Source organism: Oncorhynchus masou, chromosome 20 (assembly GCF_036934945.1).
Source record: "Oncorhynchus masou masou isolate Uvic2021 chromosome 20, UVic_Omas_1.1, whole genome shotgun sequence".
Classification (NCBI taxonomy): domain Eukaryota; kingdom Metazoa; phylum Chordata; class Actinopteri; order Salmoniformes; family Salmonidae; genus Oncorhynchus; species Oncorhynchus masou.
Window position 1 is genome coordinate 4,089,057 of NC_088231.1, and position 21,110 is coordinate 4,110,166.

Here is a 21,110-nt window from a genome sequence, read left to right on the forward strand (position 1 = left end):
TAAATAGGGAATAGGATACCATTTGGGACGCAACCCCAGTGTGGGTGGGTTTGGATCAGCAGTGAAGGAAAGAGCACGAGATGGGCCTCTCGAAATGCACGAGATTTAGGGGTCGGATTTTTGGACCTTTCAGCGAGCCACTCAAATCCAAATGGACACGAAGATGCGTCATTGCGCAAAAGCTAAGCAGATCAGTCGGTGACGATCTGAAAGCCACACGGGATGAATCATATCCATGGTTAGGGTGACTTTAGTTTGTGAAGAATTCATTCATTCATTGAAGAATGAAATAAAGCCAAAACCAGCTGTAACTTACCATTTCCTTCCAATCTAAATGTTTGCTTGTTTATTTACAACATAATCACATCATTCTCTAATCTGAGTAGGGGGGGGGGTAAACCAAATATGACAAAGTTGTCCATGAACACCCGAAACAAAAAAGTGCACGTCAACAGAGAGCTTTTTACAATTTCATAGGTTCTCCCTCTTTTTTTCACTCTTTCTGTACCACTTTCTCTGCCCTGTGCCCACAGAGGCAGCCAGGCCTGAGGAAGCAGGACTGACACTTTAAGTCCTTACCGTCTGACTGCCGTTGTTTACAAGCATGTGTCAAAGAGCAGTGGCGATGCCCATCGGCTGGGTGTGTGTGTGTGTGCCAGGTTCGCTTGCATGCGTTTGGTGCGAGTGGGAACGCATAGCGGCGGAAGGGAGAGCCTGGACAGAACATCCCCCTACTGTTTATGCATGGCTGACAGACTCGGCCTCACTTCTGCGCCTGGCAGGAAAACATGAAGTTGTGTTGTGTTCTGTGAGGCTGCCGGGCACCAGGGCACAGTACTGGACAAATATGACCTGGCTGGTGCCCTCTGATACCTTCTATGCTGGGGGTCCAGTTCGGTCCGAGTCAGTGTTGCCACAGTCTGATGTGTACTGGCTCAGGCCACGGTCTGGTGCTCAGAATCCATCTGCTGGACCACTGGCCCCCAAGCATAGGGCCCCATACCAAGTCACTGTACCTAAGTGCACCAGGGGGTTGCATTGCATTGCATCTTACCTTTAACAGATGCTCTTATCCAAAGCCACTTACAGTGCAGAGAGTGAAGATGTGATATAGACGTCACCCATAGGCACAGACCTAGAATCAGCTCATCTCCCTCTATTCCAACCTCAAACATGGGGAGAGGACACGACTCTGGGCTCCCGAGTGGCGCAGCGGTCTAAAGGCACTGCATCTCAGTGCTCGAGGCATCACTACGGGAGGGCAGTGCAGTGCGGGATAGCAGGTGGAGGACTGTCTTACCCGGTGCTGGGAGAGGATCGTCGGTCAGAGACCTGGTACATGCCCCTGGACGTCCCCGAGACGCTGGAGTTCCTCTGAGAAACGGGGAGAGAGAATGACAGGTGTGTCAACACATTAAACCGTTTCCTTGAATTCTGATACTTCTGGGGGGGGGGGGGGGGACGACAACAGGACTTGTGTTCTGACTGTAACACAGGAGGCTGCTGCGTGGAGAACGGCTCATAATAATGTCCAGATCAGCGCAAATGGATCGGAGTCAAACATCTGGAAACCACGAGTTTGAGGTTTAATCCCATTCCACGAATTCTGCTCCAGTCTTTTAGCACGAGCCACAGCCCTCCCCTATTAAGGTGCCACCAACCTCGTGTGTTCTGTAACTCACAGGGAATGTTGAATAGACTTCAATATTTTGTTGTTGTGCCCTGCAACTATTTACTGCTGTGCTATGTTCAGAGGATAGTTTGTCAAGGGTCAACAACACCTCCCACTGTTAGTGTTTCTCTTCAATCTACTCTACGTTTCAAATAAATACATATTTACACACACACCAAAACAGCCACTATAAAACTGAAGCACATAAAAATGCTGGTGTATAGGTGTGATACCTTCTTAAATGACCCATAATAACTAGGACAACTACTCTCATTCAAAGCCCAAGAGGTTTAAAAACAGCTTCACATTCAACGGGAGGCAGCGATTGGCTGAAAACACTCACATTTCACAAGTGAAAAAAATAACAGACTGTGGTGTAGTTAATCAAAGAATAAGTATGAACGTCTCCTCTTCAGATATAAGTACATCTGCCAAGCTGTGAGAAGCCATCAGGAGCGCAACACACACACACACACACACACACACACACACACACACACACACACACACACATACATACATACATACATACACATATACATACATACACATATACATACATACATACATACATACATACATACATACATACATACATACATACATACATACATACATACATACATACATACATACATACATACATACATACATACATACATACATACATACATACATACATACATACATACATACATACATACATACATACATACATACATACATACATACATACATACATTACACACACACACACACACACATATATCCACACACATACTCACAAACACTATCAGTAGGGTTCAAACATGATTTCTGACTAGGAAAAAGACAAGGGTTGCATCTCAATAGTCAAAACTGGCTTGTTCTCGTCTCCTTTCCTTCATCTAAACTGATTTGATAATGTAGGATAGGTGAAAACATTGCGATGGAGACGGACAAACGGATTACTTTTCTATCCAGCACAATGTTATCTACAAGTGCCTTCATTGCGGCGACCGCCACACCAGCAGTCATGACCACAGTAATCTCCTCTTATGCACCCAGGACACCAGCTCGCTAACGACCATCACGTCCTAATGGTCTGGTACTCAGGACTCTAGTGTCCCTCTAACATCAGAGCAAATGCAAGCAAAAAACACATTAAAACACGTCAAAAAAAGCAGGCTGACTTTTAAAACTCAACAAAGCCAACTCATTTGCTCACTCGCTATGGAATGGGAGAAATATCCTTTCTATCTTATTCTAAGTTGAATTACATTTTTCGTACTATAAAATAATGGCACAGGACTTAAGCATCTTGCCTGCTAAATGAACAAGCCTACAGCATGGTGCACAGCCAGATAACATTCAGTAAGCAAACCCATATTCTGTTCTTCTGAAATACATTTTCTATATATCATAATCTTTCTTTAGACCTACCTAAAATAAATAATGGATTTACTGCGATGGGGACGCATAAGCAGCTTGCGTTTTATGTTAATTAACACTCAATTACAATGAGGCCGGCAGTCTTGTACATGACAATAAATGGCTGACAAAATGTAATGACCACCACAGCCCTAGACACGAGGGGAGGAAACCACTTAAGGCTATTAAGAAACACCCCCCAATGGCGTATCAAGAAGAGGCTGCACCAGCAAGACGGACTGTGATTTTCTGGATTTTTTTTCTAATTTTGACTGTCATAGTTGAAGTGTACCCATGATGAAAATTACAGGCCTCTCATCTTTTTAAGTGGGAGAACATGCACAATTGGTGGCTGACTAAATAATTTTTTGCCCCACTGTGTGTGTGTGTGTGTGTGTATGTATGTATGTATGTATGTATGTATGTGTGTATGTGTGTGTCAGAAGTTTACACACACACACACACACACACACGTATGTATATATAGAGAGATATATACAGTTGAAGTCAGAAGTTTACATACACCTTAGCCAAAATACATTTATACTCAGTTTCACAATTCCTGACATTTAATCCTAGTAAAAATTCCTGTCTTAGGTCAGTTAGGATCACCACTTCATTTTAAGAATGTGAAATGTTAGAATAATAGTAGAGAGAATAACTTGTTTAAGCTTTTATTTATTTCATCACATTCCCAGTGGCTCAGAAGTATACATACACTCAAATAGCATTTGGTAGCATTGCCTTTAAATTGTTTAACTTGGGTCAAATGTTTCAGGTAGCCTTCCACAAGCTTCCCACAATAAGTTGGGTACATTTTGGCCCATTCCTCCTGACAGAGCTGATGTAATGGAGTCAGGATTGCAGGCCTCCTTGCTCGCACACACTTTTTCAGTTCTGCCCGCAAATCTTCTATGGGATTGAGGTTAGGGCTTTGTGATGGCCACTCCAATACCTTGACTTTGTTGCCCTTAAGCCATTTTGCCACAATTTTGGAAGTATGCCTTGGGGTCATTGTCCATTTGGAAGACCCATTTGCGACCAAGCTTTAACTTCCTGACTGATGTCTTCAATAAATCCATATAAATTTTCCATCCTCGTGATGCCATTTATTTTGTGAAGTGCACCAGTCTCTCCTGCAGCAAAGCACCCCCACAACATGATGCTGCCACCCCTGTGCTTCACAGTTGGGATGGTGATCTTCGGATTACAAGCATCCCCCTTTATCCTCCAAACATAACAATGGTCATTATGGCCAAACAGTTCTATTTTTGTTTCATCAGACCAGAGGAGATTTCACCAAAATGTACAATCTTTGTCCACGTGAGCAGTTGCAGTTTCATGGCAGTTTTTGAGCAGTGGTTTCTTCCTTGCTGAGCGGCCTTTCAATATATGCCAATATAAGACTCGTTTTACTGTGGATATACTTTTGTACCAGTTTCTCCCAGCATCTTCACAAGGTCCTTTGCTGTTTTTCTGGGATTTATTTGCTTTCAAAGTACGTTCGTTCATCTCTAGGAGACAGAACGGGTCTCCTTCCTGAGCAGTATGACAGCTGGTTGGTCCCATGGTGTTTATACTTGCATACTATTGTTTGTACAGATGAACATGGTACCTTCAGGCATTTGGAAATTGCTCCCAAGTATGAACCAGACTTGCAGAGGTCTATAATTTTGAGACCTGAGGTCTTGGCTGATTTCTTTTGATTTTCCCATGATGTCAAGCAAAGAGGCACTGAGTTTGAAGGTAGGCCTTGAAATACATCCACAGGTTCACCACCAATTGATGTCAATTAGCCTATCAGAAGCTTCTAAAGCAAAGTCATACATTTTCTGGAATTTTCCGAGCTGTTTAAAGGCACAGTCAACTTAGTGTATGTAAACTTCTGACCCACTGGAATTGTGATACAATGATTTGTAAGTGAAATAATCTGTCTGTAAACAATTGTAGGAAAAAGTACTTGTGTCATGCACAAAGTAGATGTCCTAACCAACATGCCAAAACTATAGTTTGTTAACAAGAATCTTGTGGAGTGGTTGAAAAACTAGTTTTAATGACTCCAACCTAAGTGTATGTAAACCTCCGACTTCAAATGCGTGAGTGTGTATATACAGTATATATATATCTCAATTTAACTATACATTCATGTACATACTACCTCAATTGGGCCGACCAACCAGTGCTCCTGCACATTGGCTAACCGGGCTATCTGCATTGTGTCCCACCCAACAACCCCTCTTTTACACTACTGCTACTCTCTGTTCATCATATATGCATAGTCACTTTAACCATATCTACATGTACATACTACCTCAATCAGCCTGCCTAACCAGTGTCTATATGTAGCCTACTTTTATAGCCTCGCTACTGTATATAGCCTGTCTTTTTACTGTTGTTTTATTTCTTTACTTACCTATTGTTCACCTAATACATTTTTTGCACTATTGGCTAGAGCCTGTAAGTAAGCATTTCACTAAGGTCTACACCTGTTGTATTCCACGCACGTGACAAATAAACTTTGATTTGAGAGATGGACAGATGATAGATGGACGGACGATGGCCAGATGAATACACACACACACACACACACACGTTACTTTTTATACAGCAATCACATAACAATAACACATTACCAAATATAAACTCTTTAATCCCAACCCTCACCCCCCCCCCCCCCCCATCACCATAGACCACACAGGTTTGGTTTCCATGATCAAATGAGAGCAGATTTCCCCCCTCGTTCATCCTCTCTATCAACATTGGTTGTCCACCATTTTGAAATGACACACTGTACAGTATGTCAACTTCACACAACGATACAATACCAGAGAGACCAATTAGTTAGCCAAACAAAAGGACTAAAATTAGTGGGAGTGGATGAGTGACTTTTAAAAAGGCTTCACTTGATTATTTTTGAATTCCACATTTAAATAACAAAAAGAGGGGGGGGGGGAAATAAACAGTCCTTCTGCTATCATGAATATGGAAAATAACTTGAACTTGGGAGACCAGTCTATAGCTTCAATTCTCATGCAACCAGGCGCGCACACAATCTAGAGGGAACTGCAAAGCCCCTGTATGTGAGTGCTGTCTGAGAATTAGGGATAATTAACTGCGATTGGATGAGGCTCTGAAAACATGACAGCTAATTGGCTGACATTAAGGAAGTGTAATCGGAGCTATCTGAAAAGAGAGTGTCTGCGTCCCAAAGGGGACCCTATTCTCTATATATTGCACTACTTTTGACCACCCTGGTCAGATCGTGTGAAAAAGGGAGGGAGAGTTGGTAATCCCCCTCTTTTACACCAGGAGCCGAAGATATTCAGGAGGCTTTGGGCGTGGGCCTGACACATTTCCCTTCATCTTCCTTCCATATTCCCCTCACTTTATCTACCGTATAGGAACTCGCCCCGTCTCCCATCCCTCTACTGAACTAAACCTCTATCCCGCTCTCCTCCTCCCGCCCAGTCCCTTCATCCACAGTACCATTGCCTTTTTTCTCACTACCCTCTGTAGATTCCTCCCCAACTCTCTCGCTCTTCTCCTCCCTTCAAGCAAATTCCCTACAGGGGCTTCCCAAATATCTCAGATGTGTACACACACACACACACACACACACACACACACACACACACACACACACACACACACACACACACACACACAGAGAGAGAGAAAACCATGTCTGGGCCCAGCACCAGTGGAAACAGACCAGGGAGGAAGCAGGCAAACACCCATCCATCTCATCCATCTCAGAGAGAGACAGAGACAGAGAGAGACAGAGAGGAGGGGAAAGTGAGCAATGGTAGAGAGGATGGCCAATGTGCAGTACCTTTCTGGTGTCCGTAGCATGCCAAATGTCAAATGTCCTATAATATAATAATATCCTAGCCATGGACACAGAATGCTGAAAACAACGACTCATAAGCACAAGAAGACAAACAAGATGACTACTGTGGATACAAATCAAGCCTCAAAAGCATCATAACACTGCTGCACATCGCTGTCTAACAGCCTCTTAACACAGATGAAGTGCAAGCCCTGTAAAATGTTGACAATTTAGCCACTCAATTGAGCACTAATGGAGACTGCGGGGGGGGGGGGGGCATCGCATCCCAAAATGAAGCCCTATCCCCTATATAGTGCACTTGTTTTGACCAGGTCCACATGGCTCTGATCAAAAGTATGACACTATGTAGGGAATAGGGTGCCTTTTGGGACACATCCTAGCTGGATCAGGCTGGGTAATGAATGAGTGGGGAATTTGGCCGGCGTGGGAAACACATTCACTTAACTCCGTCAACTGTGTGAGAGGTCAGAGATGGGAGCGATACGGGGGGAGAGTAGAACGTGGTATCTAAGATGAATCAGAGACGAACTACTGCACTATCACCTGACCTGGACAACTTGAGCAAGTAGAGCCACTGGTGTGTCTCCATGGAAACAATAGATGGAAGGAAAATGGATAGAAACTGGCCATCTATTTCTCGCTAACAACACTCGGATAGAATTTTTAAAAACACTTTAGATTTTGCGAATTGGAAATGGCAGGGGAGAGTTTAGTCAAATGTATCACAATGTTTTCTTTGTTTCGGTCTATAATATGACGGCATATGGAACCTGCTGGAATGTCAACATTGCCTCCTCTGTATGGATGTTTTCTGCATGTAACCAATAACAACGCAATATTTTAGATTTCAGATCATATCTAAGGGTATGAGGAAATTCTGATACCCAGATACCAAGTGAGTCAGACACCACTGATTCCTGGAATCAAAATACTTGATCACCAGCTAAAAGCTATTTAGCATTTCAATTAAAGCCGGGTGCATCTCTATGCCAACAACAGTAAATGACTAACACCTGGACTACCACTTATACCTCCGAGGTAAATGAAGATATAGAGTGGTGACATGACCAGCGGCCACACACACACACACACACACACACACACACACCTCCTCCTTCGCTGTCCAATTCCGCTATTCACAGTCCAGCGCTCTCCCATTCTGTTTATTAAATATTTCACACATTCCCTAAATCGGCCCAGATCAAATTAAAATGCAGAATTGTGATGAGTTGACAGGTATCAACACGCCCACCTTGCCTGTTTCTAATCGCCCAAGTGATCAGATGCATCGCGTTCATCGACACAGTGCACTACTTCTGATTGGGGCCCATAGAGCTCAGGTCAAAAGTAGTGCACTATGTAGGGAATAAGTTGCCATTTGGATCTCAGACATAGACATCCACGTGCTCGGTTAGATTGTCCGACTGTCTTCATGTCACTCCAAAATCATTTTTCTTTTCGTCACTAATCATTTAAATTATACCAATATCACCCCCCCCCCCCCCCCCCCAAAAAAAAGACCCCATTCATTTGGACTGGAACTAAACATACTTCTATGTATTATTAAGGAATGCACAACACGGGAGGGTGGTGGACGCTTCATTGGGGAGGACGGGCTGGTGGTAATGGCTGCAGTGGGGTGAGTGGAAAGGTGTCAGATACATCTAACATGGATTCAATGCGTTTGATGCCAGTCCATTCGCTCCGTTCCAGCCATTGCTATGCGCCGTCCTCCCCTCCGCAGCCTCCTGTGACGTGCAACTGTTCAACTCAGTAAAAACACACACGCAGCACATGCACACCGTCGATTCATCAGATACCCAGTTTACTTGACCAAGCGCTCTCTGGCTTATGCAAGTCCATCCTGGTTTTGTCCTGTGAGTCTACAGTGGCACAGTTCAATAGACCCGATGTCTATTCATTATTCAAGTGAAAAAGCTACTTTGATGAGTTGTCACTGACATCTGTTCCCCCAGACAGCGACGGATTTGCCTTCCCCTATTGGCTGTCCTGCCAATGTAACAACAGGAAGTGTCTAATTCCATGAAGATGCATCCTTCCTTTGTCGCTTTGGAGTTATGAGAGTTAACAGATGCGTCGACCACATTAGATTGCCCTAGATTATTTCACATCAAGGAAGGGGAGTTTTTAAACAGGGACATTATCTGTGCAAATATCTGGCACAGATCTGGAATCAGCTTACCTTTCCAACCTTAACCATTAGGTATACACATACAAATCTGACCTCAGATCAGTATCTAGGTCAACTTCTCCTCCACTCCAGATCACCAGAAACAATCTAGGATAAGTTCACCTTTCTCAACTCTTAACCATTAGGCTCCCCTTGCACACATCTGACTTTGTTTGTCTACTACACGGCCAACTTCCTCTCTCCACTCCAGATCACCTGGCATTTGTTGCCCCTTTGGATCCTGGCAGGCTACGGATCTAGAGAAATCAGCTTACCGTAACCGTTTGTGTAATCAAAAGCAAAACTGGTCTTGGATCAGCTCACCTGGCGTCCATTGTTGGAGCCCTTGTTGGAGCCGGGCAGGCTGCAGCGTCCCATGCTGCCGTTGGGCGTGGTCCCGCAGCTGCTGATGATCTGCAGCTGTTTCTCGGCACGGTCGGCGCGGTCCAGGAGCTCCTCGATGAACTGCTGCAGGCGCACCTTGGCGTTGGCCTCGCGTGCCGCCGTCTCCTGGAGGAACTGGTCTATCTGGGTTACCTCCCTGGTGAATCGGGAGGAGAGGAGACTGATGGTTACTGGCGTGCATAAACACACATAGGTTACGTCTCAAAAAGCACCGCATTTCCTTCACACACACACACAACAAAATTGTAAAGTGTTGGTCCCATATTGTAAAGTGTAGATCCCAGAAATGTTCCAATACGCACAAAAAAAACATATTTCTCTCATGTTTTGAGCACACATTTGTTTATATCCCAGTTAGTGAGCATTTCTCCTTTGCCAAGATAATCCATCCAGCTGACAGGTGTGGCATATCAAGAAGCTGATTAAACAGCATGATCATTACACAGGTGCACCTTGTGCTAGGGACAATATAATGACACTCTAAAATGTGCAGTTTTGTCACACAACACAATGCCACAGATGTCTAAAGTTTTGAGGGAGCATGCAATTGGCATGCTGACTGCAGGAATGTCCACTAGAGTGGTTTCCAGAGAATTGAAAGTCCGTTTCTCTACCGTTGTTTTAGAGAACAACGCCAGCCCAGGACCTCCACATTCGGCTTCTTCACCTTCGGGATCACCTAAGACCAGCCACCCAGACAGCTGACGTCTGTGATAAAGCTATTTTGTGGGGAAAAACGTATTCTGATTGGCTGGGCCTGGCTCCCCAGTGGGTGCACCATTGCCCAGTCATGTGAAATCCATAGATTAGGGCCTAATGACTTTATTTAAAAATCAACTGATTTCCTTATATGAACTGTAACTCAGTAAAATCGTTGAAATTGTGACATGTTGCGTTTATATATCTTTGTTCGGTACAGTTGCGCTAAATTTGACCAGAGCCATATAGGCTCAGCAGTCATGGACTGGTCTATCTGAGCCACCTCCCTGGTGGAAAGGCGAGAAGAGACACAGAATGGGTTGAATACACACACACAGACCAACTCCCCTGTGTGTGTGTGTGTGTGTGTGTGTGTAACAGTGCAACCTCATGAAATTTATCTGCACACAGATAAATGGTCCTGCAGTTTACTGGGCAACAATAAGCAATATTCACAGCAATATTAACTGTTGCAGTTGCATTTAAGTAATAATGTCAGAGAAGTCGGTATTTGGAGGATATTGGTACGAAGTCGAGGACCACCAAACCATGCCAATATATCCTCCAACCACCATGCTTTCGAGGGTGTTATCACGTTTATACAACTGGTTACCAACAGATTTAAATAACGAGTCATTCGTTCTAATGTTCCGTTGCCATTCTGCCTGGCAACGTTCTTATCCCTTGGTTTGTAGCTAGCCAACTATGGCTAACACAGTCACGTCAAACAGGGCGGACGGAACAACAGCCAAATAGCTGCATTTGCGTTTGTTTAAAGCTGTTTTCTAGTGACGTTTACTTGTCGTGACGTTCACAATGAGCTACTGATGAGCGATTTCATATGGAATAGAAAATGTGCTCTCTCGTCGGGACAATGTTCAGAGGAGCTAGCCAACTACACAGCTAACACAATCACTTCAAACTGAAGCTGGAAATAGAGCAAACTACAGTAGCTCTATTGATATTTCTTTGCATATATCCATAAATATTATGCCGATTCATGACTTTCGACTGGCTGAGATAAGATGTCTCGTCCTGACATGGTGATCCTGAAATGGGACAGCGGAGATCAAATTTCAATATTGAAAAGGTCGGAGAGACAGACAGCAAGGTTTATATACAAATCTCTGCTGTTGCAGACCAAATGCTAGTCTAAAAGAAAGGGGACATGTCTAGATTATTTCTTACAGTGGAGATCAAGTTTATAAATTGCCTGGTTGGGCTGATGAGTGGATTACGTCATAGCCTTAGCCGGTGGTAACTTGTGGAATAGACACCGGCTGGAATACGGTTTTAACCAATTAGCAACCAGGATTAGACCCACCCGTTGCATAATTCATGAATTTATAAACTGCAGCTTATTGGATGCGAGTACACTACATTTGCAACTAACTGGGCGACCTAACTCCCTGGGAACATATGGGACAAATGGGTGGTTTGGGGAATACAACAAAACACACACCCCACTTCTAACGGGAGGACAGAAACCAGATGAATAGGTGCACACATACCAGACCTGGTTCAAATACATCATGTAAAATACTGCACTTGACTTGGACCCAATAGAACACACAGTACAGTGGAGCTGGACATGAAGATTTGTGCCATTTTTAACACAGTCACAAAGAGATACAAGACAGTTGAATGTCACAGAGTCTCCTGCTGAGGTGCCACAGACATGTCTGGACTGTTAAATGCCATCGATATCACCCCCCCGCCCCCCTCCGACCATTCAACAAGGTGACCCATGGGTAGAATCATTTACTCCCACAATAGCGTTATATGGACACTGATGAATCTAATTATAGGATCATATTAAGTACCGTAAGTGAGACCTTCTGGAAGCACACACATACCAGGGGGTAATGTTGACCTTAAGGTACTGTCTCTTCAAAAAACACACACACACACACACACACACACACACACAAACACAGGAGCCGACTGATTAATGCTATCGCACTCGCTGTCCCAGTTTTATACATATATTAAGTTATTTCCACACAGATACTGTATCACAGCTGAATCTTTTTCATATTTTGCTTCTCCTCTCTCACGCAGTCTTTTTTTCTCTCCCCTCACTTCCTCCTTCGGGGAGTGAAACGAGCCGAATTCCCTTCCCTCATCTCGGTGGTGTGTGTGTGTGTGCGCGCGTCTGCATATACCAGATCTCTGTCCTTTCCAACACCTGCAGCCGCTCCTGTCCAAACAATCTCCTCAGAAAATCCAAACAAGACGCACACAAAAAGGTCCCACTTACCACTGGGCTTTGTCGTTGGTTTTTACGGGAGCAAAAGTGACTACTGTCTGAAGGTTAACGTTGCACGCTCCAGTTATGAATGCATCCCAAATGGCACTCTATTCCCATAATAGCGCACTACATTTGACCAGGGCCCACCGAGCTGAATCGGGTGCCATTTGTGATGCAGATTTGCCTGCATTTCCACCGCTATTTTATTTTACATTTATTTAACTGGGCAAGTCAGTTAAGAACAAATTCTTATTTTCAATGACGGCCTAGGAACAGTGGGTTAACTGCCTGTTCAGGGGCAGAACGACAGATTTGTACCTTGTCAGCTCGGGGGTTTGAACTTGCAACCTTCTGGTTACTAGTCCAACGCTCTAACCACTAGGCTACCCTGCCGCACTATTCACAGTGTTCCGTGAAACCGGCACGTGGACCATAACAGTAATGTAAAACGTTCTATAAAAAAAAGGTGTGACCAACCCTCCCACTCTGTCTGCCGAATTCTCTCTTTGCTCTCGTTCTCCTTATTAGGATGTCGGTGGGCGGAGCCGGGAGGGTCGTCAGCGAAATGGGACACACCTGGGCTCGGGTGTGTCCCGGGGATAAATACACCTTTCCCTCCCCATACACCGAGGAGACCCTCCACGCAGACACACTGGCTTCTGGTTGTGGTAATTTGGGGCTTCGTGGTCATTTGTTTTGGCACCTCAACACCCCTCATTATCACCATCTATGCATGCATCCACTCACACTACTGACTGCACAATCCATTGTTACTTGTATATAGTTTACTTTATTTAATAAATATGTGTGTCTTATTTCTCTCCCTCTGCGTCATCTTCCTCTTTCTTACGGGCTGTGAGCCGGTTCGTAAACAAAAAGGAAGAGGCTAGACTTGAGAGATGTTTGGCATCTGGTGAAATTAAGTGTCTGTCTTTGGGGCAGACATTCCAAAATGAGATTATTCAGATTAGGGTTAGAAGAAGTGTTTGATCAACATGAAAGACGTGGTTATCAAATGGGTGATAAAGCTGGATCAAATGAATGTTTACACACACACACACACACACACACACACACACACACACACACACACACACACACACAGCGCAGTAGTTTGAGGTTTGACAATAGCATCATCCTTTTTTATTTTACCTTTATTTAACTAGGCAAGTCAGTTAAGAACATTCTTATTTTCAATGCCGGCCTAGGAACAGTGGGTTAACTGCCTTGTTCAGGGGCAGAACGGCAGATGTTTTACCTTGTCAGCATGATAAGAGGTCAGAGCTCATCTCAGGGTTGTCGTGTATATTTTAATCAAACTTCCAACCCGCTTTTGGAGACATTACTTCTACTCATCTCACTCATGCTGAGCAGGATAGAAAAGAGTGACTCTTCAACTAGCCCAGAGAGGAGTAACATTTTCCCTGTTGCTAAAATGGCTCCAGTCACAATACGAGCTTCTCTCTCCCCCACTTCATTTCTCGCCCTCCCTCCCCCTCCTCATTTCTCGCCCTCCCTCCCTCCCCCTCCTCATTTCTCGCCCCCCCATCCCTCCCCCTCCTCATTTCTCGCCCTCCCTCCCTCCTTTTCACTCTCCCTCTGAATCGACAGGCACGAATACAATCTCACACCTGCCATTTTGTATACCTATGGTTCGTGTAGGAGTGCATTTATGTTGCGTTCCAACAGCTTTCTGATGATTCATCTTCGCTCCCCGTGTGTGTGTGTGTGTGTGTATATATATATATATTCACACTGTCTGCTTCTGTTTTCAGTGTCACAGCTAAAGCGATCAGGAGTCAGGCCTGCCATCACAGTCACCGCCATTCTCCCTTACCTCCAGGCAGTGGGAGGACGTGTCAATAGGGGCACACACACACACACACACACACACACACACACAAAATAGGATTTCAGCAGCCACCCTCAAAAAAAAATCAAAGAGGAGGTCAATTTCAACACATAACAGATACAGGAGTCGAAGTGGCTGAAGCAGATTTTCCTCTATATTATGGGATGTGACGGGCGTCATCAAAGGAAAAGTGCACTACTTTTAACAGGGCCCAGGGCAAAAGTAGTGTGCTATGAAGGGAATAGGGTGCCATTTGGGACACAGACAGAGAACAGAGGGTGACGGGGAGGTTGCTAAATATATACACAAATATATCATATATGGTGTAATGAATAATCTGGTTTACACTGAGAATTGAATCCCCACATAGAAAGTGCTGTAGGATTGTGGGTAGTTGGGGTAGTGAGTATCACAGTGTCTCCCCAACCTGGGAAAAACACACGCGTCCCAAATCCAACCCCATTCCGTGTATATGGTGTTCTACTTTTGTACTATGTAGAGAATAGGGTGCCATTTTGTCCCAGAGACACAGACTGGTAGTAGAGTTGGATTATACTGTTGAAGAATTGGTATTCATGATACATTGATCCAAAGATGATCGGCTTTACATTTCTTCTTGTTGGAATATATTGCATCTGTCTTTTTGCGTAGCCTTTTCTACTCACTTCATCTGGATATTCAAATCGTTGTTTTTTTATATACACTAGACCGATATGAAAAATATTTCTAAAAATGACAGTCATTTGAAGGAATAGAAAAATCTCCTTTTCAAAAGATACCGGTGCTTGAATGGTTGCAGTGAATACTTATTTGTAGTGGTCTGGTAGGTTGGAGGGACTTGAGGGGCACACACACACACACACACACACATCCCATCCAGTCTAGAGCAGACCCACCTGGGTGAGTAGAGGGAAGGAGAGGAGCGTGACCACAGATTGGATTAGAGGTGTGTGTTTGACTGATCGTACCAGTGGACGTGTGTTCGACATGTACAGTAAGTGCGCTACACAGCTGATTCGAATAATCAACTAATCATCAAGCTTTGATCGTTTGAGTCAGCTGTGTAGCGTCAGAAAAAAAAAGGAAAAAATAAAATAAAATGCGCCTTTTAGGGTCACGAGGACCGAGTTTGGGGAACGCTGATCTAATGCGTGTGCTCCTGCAACCCGGCCTCTGCAGCTATTATCCCACTAGATAGGTTTCACAAAAGAGCAGCAAGGCATTCATCCATGACAGGGCCATCGTCCAGGAGTACGTACACGTGTGTGTGCGCATGGGAGCACGTTTCTGTGTGTGTGTGTGTGTGTGTGTGTGTGTGTGTACCGGAGTATCAAACCGCTGAGGATCCATGTTTCCTGTATTTCACATGGCTGATCGCTCCTGGTTATTAACTAGCCACATCAATACAGAGAGACACTCGTCGAAGTCTTAGGGGCTAAACACGTCTGGGAAGAAAATGTGCTCGCAAATGTAATGCTGGAGAACGTGATAAGAGTACAGTCAGCTGGATGATGTCGAGGTTTTTCGAAAGCGTTACCGTTTTTGATGAAGATAAAAGGACAGAAAACGGGACTGCAACTCTTTTGTCCAGCTCACTATTAAATACATCGCAGTCCACGCTGGATCAAACTGGCAAGGCTCAAATAAGACCTGGGGCTAGAGAGATACGCCAATCCTCTGGGAGTGGAGGGCTAAGGACATGCAAAAAAAGCCTGAAAAGCCTCGCTCTTCTCCCTCTCTCCCCAGAAGTGTTGTGTAAATGCACTATACCACCAGACTTGGCGGACGGACGGCTCACTCTGCATAACTGAAGTGGAGTTTGATATTAGAGGAGGGGAAGAGGGTGGGTTTAAAGAGACACACACAGACATGCATAGACACAGAATCCTGCAGAAAGAGAGAAAGACGTACCAAAAGAGACAGAGCAGGAAATCAAAAGAGCCAATAGGAAGAAGCATGAGAGGAGACAGACAGACCGACACATCTCAGTAGGACATATACATGTGATGTGTCGGTTTCCTGTTGTCAACCTTATTTTTTTTTCAACACCCCCTGCTCTCTACGCGTGACTCATCGTCTCCTTCCAAAACTAGCACCTCCAGACAGGGGCAACAAGTCGACAAATAAGCCCACATGTTCACACCGGCACTGGGGGAGTTGAAAACCAGGTCTCCTACAGTCTTTCCTGGGTCTTACTGTACTGGGACACTAGGCCGTGTGTGTGTGTGTGTGTGTGTGTGTGTGTGTGTGTGTGTGTGTGTGTGTGTGTGTGTACATTTTACTATACTTGCGAGTACCAGAAGTCCTCCCAAGAAAAGTAACCCAACTAAAATTCACAAATATAGTAAGACATAGCGGTGTGTGTCTGTCTGACTGGCACAGACTTAGACAAGACATTGAGGGTGAAGTAGTACCAGACCACCTGTTTACAGGTTGGTAGGATGGCGCTACAGAGGACAGAGCTTCCGTGAATCCATGCTCTCTGAATCCATCCTCACCCGTCCTCTCCCCTTCCTTATGCGCTACCCGCACACACCTGCCCCCCACACTCAGTTTCCCCATGCAGTATATACACCATATAATAGACTTCCATAAGGAACACAGTGTCTCAGGTGGCTCGTCCTCTTGTGACACCTCTCTGGTTATCCACACTACAGGGCAGATAAAAAGGCATGTCAGAGACATTCATACGGAGGGGAACTGAAAATGTGTATAATTGCATCTCGACAGTGTTCGCGCCCCAAATGACACCATTATTCCCTTCATAGTGCATTACTTTTGACCAGGGCCCATAGTAGTGCACCATTAAATGGAATAATGGTGCCATCGAGTACCACAGTATGAGTCTTTAATACCCATAAAACCTAGCAGTCAAACAGGGAAATGGTTCCAAATCGGGTTTTTCCCACCATTCATTTTTTAGAAACACTTCAAATAAGGGATGTGTTTCATGTAGGCTTACCCTGGCGTAACGTTTTGATGGCTGTGTAAATCTCTCAGACATGGTGACTTATCAATATACAGTGCCTTCGGAAAGTATTCAGACCCCTTGACCTTTTCCATTTTGTTATATTACAGCCTTATTATCAAATGGATTAAAAAAAAAAAAAATCTGAAATCTACACAAAATACCATAATGACAAAGAAAACAGTTTATACATTTTTTCAAATGTATTTAAAATAAAATCAGAAAACAATTATTTACAAAAGTTTTCAGATCCTTTGCTGTGACACTCGAAATTTAATTGACCTCCGATGCATCCGGTTTCCATTGATCATCCTTGATATGTTTCTACAACTTGGAGTCCACATGTGGTAAATTCAATTGAATGGACATGATTTGGAAAGACATAAACCTGTCTATATAAAAAGGTCCCATAGTTGTCAGTGCATGTCACAGCAAAAAGCAAGCCATATGAGGCCAAAATAATTGTCCGTAGAGCTCAGAGACAGGATTGTGTCGAAGGCACAGATCTGGGGAAAGGTACCAAAACATTCCTGCAGCATTGAACCACCAAGACTCTTCCTAGAGCTGGCCACCCAGCAAAACTGAGCAATCGGAGGAGAAGGGCCTTGGTCAGGGAGGTGACCAAGAACCTGATGGTCACAGACAGCGCTCTAGAGTTCCTCTGTGGAGATGGGAGAACCTTCCAGAAGGACAACTATCTCTGCAGCACTCCACCAATCAGGCCTTTATGGTAGAGTGGCCAGACAGAAGCCACTCCTCAGTAAAATACACATGACATCCTGCTTGGAGTTTGCCAAAAGGCACCTAAAGACCCTCAGACCATGAGAAACAAGGTTCTCTGGTCCGATGAAAGCAAGATCGAACTCTTTGACCTGAATGCTAAGCATCACGTCTGGAGGAAACCTGGCACAATCCCTACGGTGAAGCATGATGATGGCATCGTCATACTGTGGGGATGTTTTTACAGCGGCAGGGACAGATCAACGGAACAAAGTACAAAGAGATCCTTGATAAAAAAAACTGATCCAGAGAGCTCAGGACCTCGGAAGGTGAACCTTCGCCCCAGTCTAACAGGACAATGACCCTAAGCACACAGCCAAAACAACGCAGGAGTGGCTTCAGGACAAGTCTCTGAATGTCCTTGAGTGGCCCAGCCAGAGCCCGGAATTGAACCCGATCGATCGAACATCTCTGGAGACCTGAAAATAGCTGTGCGGCAACGCTCCCCATCCAACCTGACAGAGCTTGAGAGGATCTGCAGAGAAGAATAGGAGAAACTCCCCAAATACAGGTGTGCCAAACTTGCAGCGTCATACCCAAGAAGACTCGAGGCTGTAATCGCTGCCAAAAAGTGCTTCAACAAAGTACTGAGTAAAGTGTCTGAATACTTATGTAAATGTGATCAGTTTTTATTTTTAATACTTTTGCAAAAATGTCTAAACACCTGTTTTTTCTTTGTCATTATGGGGTAGTGTATGTAGATGGATTCGTTTTTTCTCTCATCAATTTTAGAATAAGGTTGTAACATAATAAAATGTGGGAAAAGTCAAGGGGTCTGAAATCTATATTTACCCCCAACAAATTAGCTGCTAAAGAACTACAAATCCCATGATGATCTGGATGAAAGTGCCAATTTGAGGCAAAAGTAAGAATCTCTGGATTAACCATCTAATGTAAGCTAAATGTAGTAATGAATAAAATGGCTGCATTTCTGTAAATGTACCTGTTAGCAAACGGTGCTAGAGATTACGTGCAGGAGCTTGCAGGGATTTGTAGTCTTCCATGTCTACTTATGTTAATTAGCATGTTCCAATATGATAGTAAATAGTCACTTTGTCCGAGAGAGATTTAGGTGGTTATGAAAATGACACGCCAGGGTAAACCTACACGAAACACAGCCCTTATTTGAATTGTTTCTAAAATGTATGGTGGAAAAACGATTGGAACCATTTCCCTGTTTGATCGCTAGGTTTTATGGGTAGTATGACACCTCCACTGTGGGGCTCTATTTGGGATGCAGGATCGGTCTCACCATGCCAGGATGAAAGGGCACTGAGCGGCTGATATAATGCTATCGGGTGCTAGTTTCAGATACAGACCAATTTCATGTTGCCTTTTATACAGGGGTGCAAATCTCGACTGCAGAAGTCAATCTGCTTCAGCAAGAGAGAATGATAATTTAGGGTGCTGGTCAAATGTAGTGCACTACAGTTGGTAGAGCATGGCGCTTGCAACACCCGGGTTGTGGGTTAGATTCCCACAGGGGACCAGTAGAAAAAGTACAAAAATGTAGGCACTCACTACTGCAAGTCGCTCTGTATAAGAGTGTCTGCTAAATGTCATAAAATGTAAATAGGGAATCGGGGGCAACTTGGGATGCATCCTGATTATCTATAAATAAAATGGAAGGCATGATGAGGACGGTCTTTTAAATGGAAATACAATTTGCAAGATTTGCATTCTTCACATGTATAATAATATATACACTGAGTGTACAAAACATTAGGAACATCTGCTCTTTCCATGACAGATTGACCAGGTAAATCCAGTTGAAAGCTATGATCCCTTATTGATGTCACCTGTTAAATCCATTTCAAATCAGTGTTTCTGAAGGGGAGATGAAAAGTTAAAGAAGGATTTTTAAGCCTGGAGACAATTGAGACATGTATTGTATGTGTGCCATTTAGAGGGTGAATGAGCGAAACAAAATATTTAAGTGCCCTTGAACGGGGTATGGTGGTAGGTGCCAGGGCACACTGGTTTAAGTGTGTCAAACTGAAAAGCTACTGGGTTTTTCACACACAACAGTTTCCTGTGGGCATTAAGAATGGTCCACCACCCAAATGACCAAGATGAAAAATGAAATGTATCGGAAAGGATCGAGTGGGAGTATGTCACATGCTAATGTAAAGGACGTCACAATGCTTCTTAGCGAGTACCACTTCCTCCCGATTCGGCTCACACCGAGGCTCAAACCCAGGACCTCTGCCCTGCTAGCGCACGTGACCTCCCTCCTGAAGCGTCTTACCATTTGGCGCTACACTAAAAGCTAGCTGTTCAGTGGCGCAAGGGGCGACACAAGGCTGAGGAGGACGTGTCGCACACCCCCATATGCTACTAACAGGACGATTTCAGACAGGGTACAAATGCCTAATTAGTAATCATAGGATGTAAATGAATGTTTTGGTAATCAATGAGGTGAGCAGAGGACCAGGGAGGCCGGGACTAATGAGAATTAGACTTTGCTCATAAATCCACTGCTAAATCACCTCCGGTTAAGTGGATGGGTGTCCAGTAGGGTCCAAGCCAGGCACCCTAAACTGTTATCACCTAGCTTATTACAATGAGGCTCTCTGAATGCTAATCATTCCCTCTGCTGACCTACAGGAGGCAATTAGCCTGAATTGTAGCATTAGCATATTAGCTAACGATGCTAGCATGGACAGTAGCATTTCCCAATAGAATGCGCTGATCATCATGCTAACACACAATGATGGAGTGGAAGGCAAAAGGATATTCCAGGGAGCATATTTCAACCGTGCTTTTCTAAAGGAGATCATGGCATGCTATGACGTTGTGACATGAAAAGAGTGTCATGCTGACTGAAGAATAATGATCCCGAGGAAGAGGGGAAGCGGGGAGGGCCAAGAAGGACAAAGGGATGAAAGCAGATAGAAATGTAATAGTTGCCAAACGATAATGATCTAAACCACTGCTGTTCATGGATATAAAGATAGGGGAAATATACATGAACAGGATCTAGTATCTATCCATCTAGGGCTAATGACCATGATAAGAGGGGCTAATGAATA

At 44.2% G+C, this 21,110-nt stretch overlaps 1 protein-coding gene across 1 annotated transcript in view; it reads right to left on the reverse strand.

Moving 5' to 3' along the window:
* The window catches only part of LOC135506707 (F-box only protein 41-like), a 97,418-nt gene that overhangs the window by 34,777 nt on the left and 41,531 nt on the right, over positions 1 to 21,110 (reverse strand). Inside the window, exons 4-5 of the mRNA XM_064926047.1 lie at positions 9,448 to 9,664; positions 1,301 to 1,374 (exon numbers count right to left, since the gene is read on the reverse strand). Of these exons, the coding sequence (XP_064782119.1) occupies positions 1,301 to 1,374; positions 9,448 to 9,664 (291 nt within the window). The remainder of the gene's footprint in view (positions 1 to 1,300; positions 1,375 to 9,447; positions 9,665 to 21,110) is intronic.